This window comes from Pundamilia nyererei, unplaced genomic scaffold, assembly GCF_000239375.1.
Source record: "Pundamilia nyererei isolate P.nyererei 1_Seehausen unplaced genomic scaffold, PunNye1.0 scaffold00017, whole genome shotgun sequence".
NCBI lineage: Eukaryota > Metazoa > Chordata > Actinopteri > Cichliformes > Cichlidae > Pundamilia > Pundamilia nyererei.
The window spans coordinates 3,552,777-3,561,672 of NW_005187418.1; the positions used below are offsets into that span (position 1 = coordinate 3,552,777).

Here is an 8,896-nt window from a genome sequence, read left to right on the forward strand (position 1 = left end):
GGACAGAGAGCCCAGGGATCGAACCGGCGACCTTCCGGTTACAGATGCGATTCCCAACCCCCCGTGGCTCAGGGGGCGTGATGCGTGCTTCATTCAGCTGTTCACTTTTGTTGCTGGAGATTTTAATTCCTTAGGTTGGATATCAATATTTCTGAATACTAGTAAACAGTAAATAAAGCCTTAACACGAATAGTATAGTGCAAAATATTGTCCCCAATAGGTAAAATAAGGTAAGGTAAGATGATTTATAGTGGAGAAGAAGTAAAAATAATAAAGATGTACTTAAAGTACACGTACATTAAAACAGTACTCCAGTAAAGTATTTGAGTTCAACTTCTTCTTTTGGCTGCTGACTTTAAGCGGGCCAAGTTCATCACCTATACTTCCATCCGAGTAACCAATGTAGTATGAAATTGTTCTGATTCGCACAAAGATTTAGCAGCAAATCATGTTATATTCCCTTCATGAAGCAACTCTCCCCATTTATACCCACATATTGAGTTCGCTGGCGTGTACACCTTTGGATTATTTTCCTTGATGCCACTAATTTACCCTATGGCATTCGTGGAGGGCAAGTCATATTTCAGTGGGGGTCAGTACCGCCTCATCCCCCTTCTTCTGGACTCACCTCTCACCACACATTCAAACGATGTGAATTAACGTGACGATAAATCAGCACCAAACACTTGTATCAGTGCCAGCATATGAGGAGGGTCGTAATGTGATTGATACTGATGTTAATGCCAGAGGAGGTTTATGTATCTGTAGTTACTGAGACAGCGAAGCGTTGAAGACTTGTGCGCACTTTGCGCCTGACCATTTGGCAACCCCGTAACTTTACGCGCTATTCCCCTTCATTTCAAGTTACAATAATACCACTTACGGATGATTGTGGAATAGGAGGAAATACATTTTACAAATACACTTGTTGCATCGGGGATATCATATTATAATTCAGTACCGCGTTGCGTTGGAATTTTTAGTGATTAGACATGCACTAATAATTTGTTTCACATGTCTTGTCCTTTGGCAAAACAGACAAATGCAATAAAACAAAAAGTTGTAAAACAAGTTAGACCAAAATATGGGAAGAAGAATATAACAAAAGCATTAGCAAAAGCACATATTGGCACATTTTTGATTTATATAAGGCTGAAAATATGCTCTAATTTCCCCACTGATTGTGAAGGACAATCCCCTTCACCTGGTTCCCACGGTGAAGCAGATATTCTCGATAAAACAAGGTGAAATTTCGCTGACTGGTTCGTATGAATGAGCGTCACTGTAGGCCAAAGAGTCACGAAGCCACTTTTTTTTTCTCCGTGTAAGAACTTCCCTTTTATGGCATAATCACAACTAGAAGTAACTGTGAAATGTGACTCCATTCAAAAGCTTTAATATACACTTACAACCACCACACTGGAGAGAGTGCGTAAATGTAAACATTTTTTGTTTGTTTGTTTGTTTTTTAATCATCATGAATTGCGGAAATTTCATCCATGCAACGTGCATTTAAGTAAGGACATATAAGTAAAATGTTTAGGCTTTAAAAACATTTATATGTATACTCACAGTAAAATACCTATAACACTAACGTTTCTATACTTTTTAAATGTTTTTCTTTTACACTTTACTATTCTATATTTGTGCATTTATGGGGATATTTTGCACATTGTGGATTATACTGTTAGTATTTCATTATCCATATTGTTATGGATATTATGCTTGAGCAGACGGGGGTGAAGGCCAAACTGGAGAAAGATAGAAGAGGAATATAAGAAGAAAACAACAGAAAAAGAGAGAAAAGAAGGGGGTAGGAGGAAAAGTCAAGAATAAAGCAAACAGACATGCTGGATCACAAACAAATATACGACTTTGCAGTGTGTGTTCTTGTACGTTTAGATATCTTTGTAAGGACAGAAAATTGGCATGCTGCTATACTTGTGGGGACCAACAGTCACTTGTAGGGACAAAGTGCCCTTCCCCACCAGTTTGAAGGCATTTTTGAGGTTTAAAATGTGGTTTTAGTGTCAGGGTTGCAATTAGGTTATGGCTAAGTTTAGGCTAAGGGTTGCAGTTAAGCATTCATTTTTGTTAGGGTTAGGGTAAGCAGCTAGGGAAAGCATTATGTCACAATTAGATGTCCTCACTAAAATATGAAAACCAGTGTGTGTCTGTGAGTGTGAGTGTCTGTTTATGCACTTTTGTCATGAAAGACACTTGAAAATGACCTGGTCAAGTGCTCCTCTTTAGAAAGCAAATATATGTGGCACAACAAAGCAGACCATTATTCTGCTTTATACAACAGCTGAACTGGACAAAAAAAATTAATGTGGGATTTTTTTGCTCCCATAGAAACCAAGTCTGAAATGTGTGACATCAGAACCCACCTTTGTTGAGGTGAAAGCCACAGAGGTGAATATGGAAAATGAAACAGGTGTGCTCTGCTATAAGTGCTGCTGGGCATGTCAGCTCCATCAGAACAGGAGATATCTGAGTCTGCTTCATACAACGACAATTGTCATCCTTAAAAAATGATCAGCAGGATTCTCTTTGCTTGCCTGTTTCTTGGTCTGTTCACTGCAGGCTCCTCGCTGAGCTGCAAATGGATGGATCATAAATTCAAACAGCACAACGAAGAGACTCTGAATCTACTTGAAACCATGGTGAGTGTGTTTCTTTTAATAGGCTTAAAATTTTGTCGAATTTTTATTAAATTAAATTATTCAGACTTAGTGTCTGCACTTCAACTCTAAGTCTGGTTCTGTGTGTGATCCAGGGTAACAACTCAACTAACACCACTGAGGTGGAGGACACCGTGGCCTTCCCTAATCATCTGTACCACCAGGCATCAAAAGCATCAGTAAGTCAACCTCAGCTTTTCTCATTGTATCGCATAAAATCCCAGACTAATTTCTCCTTAAAGTAAAATAATGTAAAGGTTTTCAAATTTTACCATGGGTATGACATACAATCAAAAACTAAAATTCATAACCGTCATAACTTTAAGTTCCTATTATGCAAACCCAGGTCTGAGTGTTCTGATATTTGTTCTTATTTTTCAAGTTTTTTGAATTACAAACACCTATGATTCTTCTTCTTCTTCCAGGCTGAGGATAAACTGGCTTTCACAGTTCAGATTCTGGAGGAGGTGGCTGCCCTGTTTGAGGAGGATCACAGCTCTGCATCATGGGAGGACAGCACAGTGAGGAACTTGCTCAATATCGTCAACAAACAGGCTGAAGAGCTTCACACCTGTGTAAGTTCACTTTCAGTAACACCACTATTGAGATAACTGAGATCAATTATACTGCTAAAACATATATTTAAATGACTATTTTTCCTGATTTAGATTGGGAGCCACAGTCACAAGAAGAAGAACTCACAGCTGTATTTCAAGACAAAAATGTATTTCAAAAGACTTTCAGATGATATCCTAAAGAAAAAGGTAGGTCTTTATTTATTTTTTAACCAATTCTTTTATTAAACACCTCTGGAATATTTTACTAATGATAATATTGTTGTGTCTGTAGGGTCACAGTGCCGAAGCCTGGGAGGTGATCAGGAAGGAAACCAAAGCCCATCTCATGAGAGCAGAACAGCTGGTTTCATCTCTGCACACTGCCAACTAAAACATGTCTGTTACAGGAAGGATGTCTTAATTTATTTGCTTCTTTTTATTTATTTATCTATTTACTTATTAATTTACCGTATTTCTATTTACCATTGTCTTTTTAATCAAACATATTGGTGATTTAAAAAAAGAAAAATGTTTTCCTTAGTTATGGGAAAAAATAAATTTCTTCAGCAAAGAAAGATGTATTTATTGTTTTTATTCATGTCAAACAAATCAAATACATATGTATACACTTAATCTTAACAAACAACTGAAAAATAAAAAAAACAAGTAGATGTTGTTTTTGTTCTTTGACACAAGTTAGTCTTTGTTTTTGCACCACCCTCAGGCTTCAAAATTTCATGTTAGCACAGTCAGTATGACATTATCCATCTACTTACTTAAGACTTATTTGGTTAGGAGTCATAAGGGGCGTGAATTCTGTCCCAGCTCACACTGATCAAGAGCAGGGGTACAACCCAGAGCCTGTGAGACTGATAGACTGGACATTTATAGGACCAACTGATACACAATACAGTTTAAACATCACCAGAAGCACCAAAAAGATCCGCTGAAATATCAGCTTTTGGGTCTAAATTGCAGAAGGGCTTATTTACACTTTATGACAACAGATTAATTCAAAACAGTGTTACTAAACATCACATTTAAAAAAAAAAAAGGGGGGGGGGCAAGCATGCTGCTGCACATCTACAAACAAACCATGTATTGTGTTGTGAGAAAAATGCACGTCTCCATTCTCAGTAAACTATTTAAGGACTTACTTTACAACTTGCAATTAAGAACATATAATCTGTCCTCATTCAGAGGCTTTAGCAGGTGAAAAGTAGTTGTGTGAGTCTCACTCCCACGGGGCCTCAGCTCCCTCAGCCTGAGCATACACGGAGAGTTCCTCATACAGACCTCCACCACATGTCTCGATTGCCAAGCCCTAAAAGACGGAAATAAGTCAGTTTTACTAACTTAATTAGTTTTACTTATACATGTGTCTAGATTTGAGGGCCCCTTCTCTCACTATACGATTAAAAAGATGATTTAAAAATTTCTGAAAAATCCATTACTTAGTTACTGTATATGTCTGGGCATACTGGCAGCTACAGTTTTTATTTGCATAGTTGGTGTTTCAGACATGACTCAGAGTTAAAAATGGGCTCCTGCTTAATGTCACTGCAGAATGACATTAACTGAAAAAGTAACAAAACATAACAATGTTTGCATGAACCTCAAACGCTACTATTCTTCATTCATAATGCAAATTGGAGCTCAGCCCAACATCCTTACTTCATTTGAGTTCATGGATTTTACTTCGTTTGTATTTATTTTTGAATTTTACTTAATTATATTAATGTATCTGTAATTGCTGTCTGCATACTAAGAAGTGTAATTGGGTGTTCTTTTATTTTTTATTAGTTTTACTTAATAATTTGTACCAATAGTTGTTCATATTTAACTTCAAATCCTTAGTTTGGCAGTGTTTAGGTTATTAGGTTTAGCCATTGCGACTGACAGTCCTATAGTGCAGTGTACATATTCAGGGTTGTTCAAATCTTAATAAAATATATTGTAACTAAGTGATGTATGAGTCACAAGACTGCAAGAAAAAGTGAGCTCACTGACTTTTAAAGCAGGTGCAGTCTTACCTTCCTAGTAGTTCCTAAAAGGGTGACTCAAAGTGTTGATATTAGTAAAACTTAGAAATTCTGAATTACAGCCATGTTCATTTGGTTAATTTGTGGGTTTGACTGATTTACATGAGATGTGCATGCTCAAAATAAAAGTTATCATTTCTCCCACTTAACCCTGTAAAGCCTGAAATATGAAATAATGAAATAACCTTTTTTTTAAATGGACCTTAAATATTATTTTGCATATATGAGCTTTAATTTGTATCACATATGCTGCATCCAGTATTTTATGTTATTTTCTTTCTCTTTTTTTGGCAATTTTTGTATAAAAATATATTTACTTTTTTTAAAAGGATTTTCAGGGGAAAACTCACACTGATGATGAAAAAGTCTCAAGAAAAAACACAAAGACTCATGCATTGAGTACGATAATTGAAGTTGATCTTGCTATTGTTATTATTATTATTTATTAACTTACACTTATGTACACTATTCTGGAGCCTTAGTAAGATTATAATTTATGACTATGTTTTTGCTATGTTGCTTTAAATGACTCTTCACTATATGAAAAATCAAGCAATCACAGTAAGACTACCTTCTACACTTTTGGTATAATTGATTTACAAACAGTTCTGTTTGTTGTGCAAGAGAACAGCAGCAACAAGATCTATAAAAATCCTTCAAATGTGTTATTATTAATGCAATAAACAAATGAAATACAAATTCAGCCAGCTAGATGTACTTTATTTATTAACTCAAATATAGGATGTGTATTCATACATTCAACAATAAACCTGACGGTAAATTTGTGGTTAGGGGCTCAGTGGTGCACGGAGATTGCGATTCCTGTTTTTTCGCTGTCTATTGTGTGCCTGCATTTTTATGTAAAGTCACACAGCTGTGGTGTGTATTCACTGTGACATGTTTACACAAATGAGACCACACAGTGAAGCATCACTGTAATATTTTTTTTCTTAAAGAAAGCCAGTGTCTTTCTTTTTTTCACTTTTTATTGTAAAACAAAGAGCTGACAAACCTCATAGATGTGATCTGTTTCCGGCTCCTCGTATTCGCTGTCCCTTCGTTCCCACTGTTAAAAAAGGAAATGGGGGTGTGGGTGGGGAGAATGAATGCAGTTAAAGAGCGGGTACCATCTTATTTAGAGACACATCGCACATAACACACAATAAAATAAATTAAAATGATATTTAAAGTTTTGTTTTCTTTTTTTTTTCAAAATTTGTCTTTTTGCAGTAATGTGGAAGTAGGTGTTGTAAGCATCGGACAACTCAAATAACTGTAGTGAAAATCACTAAAGCGAGTTTTGTTGTAGGTTATATTAAAAAAAATACAGTTGCAGTTGCTTTCCTGTGTTATAAAGACAAAAGCTAAATAAATGTTTGTAGAAAATGATTAACCTATTAAATGGCAACATAATTGTAGCTAACACTGTGATAACTCAAAACTAGATCTAACTTCATATATAGAATTAAACTAAGTACTATTTTAATAAAATGTATGGATTTTCTTTTTTAACTATCGGTGGAAATCACTGTCAGTTATTAATATCAACACACCTTTGGTAATTTTTGGAATGTTAGAGAACCTCTTATCTAATACGTCTATTTGAAACCTGCTATTATCTCCACTTCCAGTTTCGTAGGTGCTGGTTACAACATAGAATGAATGAAGGCCTACGGAGCTGTAGCTCAAAAACAGTTATATCTTGGGGTGCACATGTTCCCTCTGGCAATACTGATCATCTTTTTTTAGATTTATTACAGGTTTTATTTAAAGTAAAATGGATTCATGTGTGTATTAAGGATGTCAAAACATTCTAAGACACTTTATGGCATTGACAACTTTGATTTCAGGCAATTCAGATGCTGAAAAAGTGTTGTATAGGTAAAACTGGCTTACTTTTCAGAAAAATTTAAGGACATAGGTATTGTTTTAATTTAATTTCAGACATATATGAAGCAGGTGTAAATAGTTATTTTAGCTGTGTAGCTCAATAGCTATCTCATGAGCACCTGGATGAAATGCAGCCATTTACAGTATAGTGGGAATGCCTAACCTAGATTGGCACTGATTGGTATCTGGCTGGCGCCTTAGTAATCAGGTACTTGTCATTTCAACATGTCAGAAATCTTAACAGCTAGCTTCTTTTTAAGTATAAACTAAGCTAGCATCTTGACAAAAAGCCAGCTTCTGTTTTGCAACAGCAACATTTATATGTGCATTTTATTGAGCAAATCACAAGATGAGATAACAAAGCATGTTCTATAAATATGATACAATTTAGAAAATGATCAGGCAGCAGCTATGATATTTGAGCTACTGTTGATCGACTGTCTTCTTAATTAGATGATTTTCTGCCTTTCTTTTGCTTTACTTTGGACTGTTAGTATGTTTACAGAAAAGTCAATGTAAAGCTTTTGCCTTCGCCACTGGGATACAAAGCATTTTACTCAGTGCACCACGTTGCATACACATTAAGCAATGCGAAATGATCAGTTAGAAAGCCTTTCTGTTGTGAGTTTAATCATAGTAAATGCATATATTTTTCTCCACAGCCTTGTCATTTCATTTCCCTGCTTCTAAAGAAAAACCTCTAATTTTTCCTGAAATAAACCATATTTTAAAAAAATTCTTGATCCAAAAAACCCTGCTTTTTGCTGAAGATTTGTTATGCAAGTTCTGCACAAAATCCTTTTTTGGAGCACACATTTGCCTCGAGTTTTGTTCATCGTGTGCCTTACCAGTTTTTGTTTACGTAGCAACAGAGCAGCAATGAACACAGCTAAAAGAAAACCCTGGAACACAATAAGACCGTCCTTCACATTGCTCCTGTAGAGTGCCTTTTCCATCACAACGGGTCCTGCACAGTGAAAAGATGTATGTCAGCTGCGCATTTTCATGAGTGAGTTGGTACATACTTAAAAAATAAAAATATGGTAAAAGTTCACTGTATTTTTAAAGATCTGCTGATGACATGCTGTTCCAGCTACTTACTGAAAACTTTTACTTCGGTTCCGGGTCCCTGTGTTTCATTTATCTTGCAGTAGTACACGCCACTGTGCCTCATTTGTATGTTGTTGATGTAAAGATAGGCCATTTGGAAACGAATGTCGTCATCTATCAATGTCGATAGCGGTGTTTGCTCATCTCCGATCTTGTTGGCCTTGAACCACTTCACAGTAGAATTATGTTGTCGTGAGGATGAACAGTAAATGTGCACACTGCTTTTAACTGCCACACCATAGAAGCGGGGTTTCTGTCTGATCTGCAGTGTCTTGTTACCAGCAACTAAGCAGACAAAGAAAGGTTGAAAGAGACTGTGACACAGTTATACCAGCAATTATCACACATTTCAAATGGACAAAATATACATTAAAAGGATTTTGTCATTGTGGTTGAGGATAAATAATGTGTATGCCACTTATGAGATGCTTGCTTTACAGAGAACAGTGATGTATGTAACCTCCTGGGACCCCATGTCCTCATACAGGGACATTGCATTAAGACTTTTCTTCACCTTATACAGGGAGTGCAGAATTATTAGGCAAATGAGTATTTTGTCCACATCATCCTCTTCATGCATGTTGTCTTACTCCAAGCTGTATAGGCTCGAAAG

At 36.1% G+C, this 8,896-nt stretch overlaps 2 protein-coding genes across 2 annotated transcripts in view; one reads left to right on the top strand and one right to left on the bottom strand.

The window, feature by feature from the left end:
- The first annotated feature begins 2,534 nt into the window (after nucleotides 1-2,534).
- On the top strand, nucleotides 2,535-3,632 carry LOC102199708 (interferon a3-like). The gene is made up of 5 exons (XM_005725957.1): nucleotides 2,535-2,666; nucleotides 2,780-2,863; nucleotides 3,110-3,259; nucleotides 3,353-3,448; nucleotides 3,534-3,632. The coding sequence occupies exons 1-5, from the start codon at nucleotides 2,535-2,537 to the stop codon at nucleotides 3,630-3,632; spliced, it is 561 nt and encodes a 186-aa protein (XP_005726014.1).
- A 276-nt stretch (nucleotides 3,633-3,908) lies between these two features.
- Nucleotides 3,909-8,896, bottom strand: part of cd79b (CD79b molecule, immunoglobulin-associated beta) — an 8,563-nt gene continuing 3,575 nt past the window's right edge. The window contains exons 2-5 of the mRNA XM_005725853.1: nucleotides 8,275-8,568; nucleotides 8,022-8,140; nucleotides 6,296-6,349; nucleotides 3,909-4,565 (exon numbers count right to left, since the gene is read on the bottom strand). Coding sequence (XP_005725910.1) covers nucleotides 4,476-4,565; nucleotides 6,296-6,349; nucleotides 8,022-8,140; nucleotides 8,275-8,568 — 557 coding nt within the window. The 3' untranslated portion in view covers nucleotides 3,909-4,475. The remainder of the gene's footprint in view (nucleotides 4,566-6,295; nucleotides 6,350-8,021; nucleotides 8,141-8,274; nucleotides 8,569-8,896) is intronic.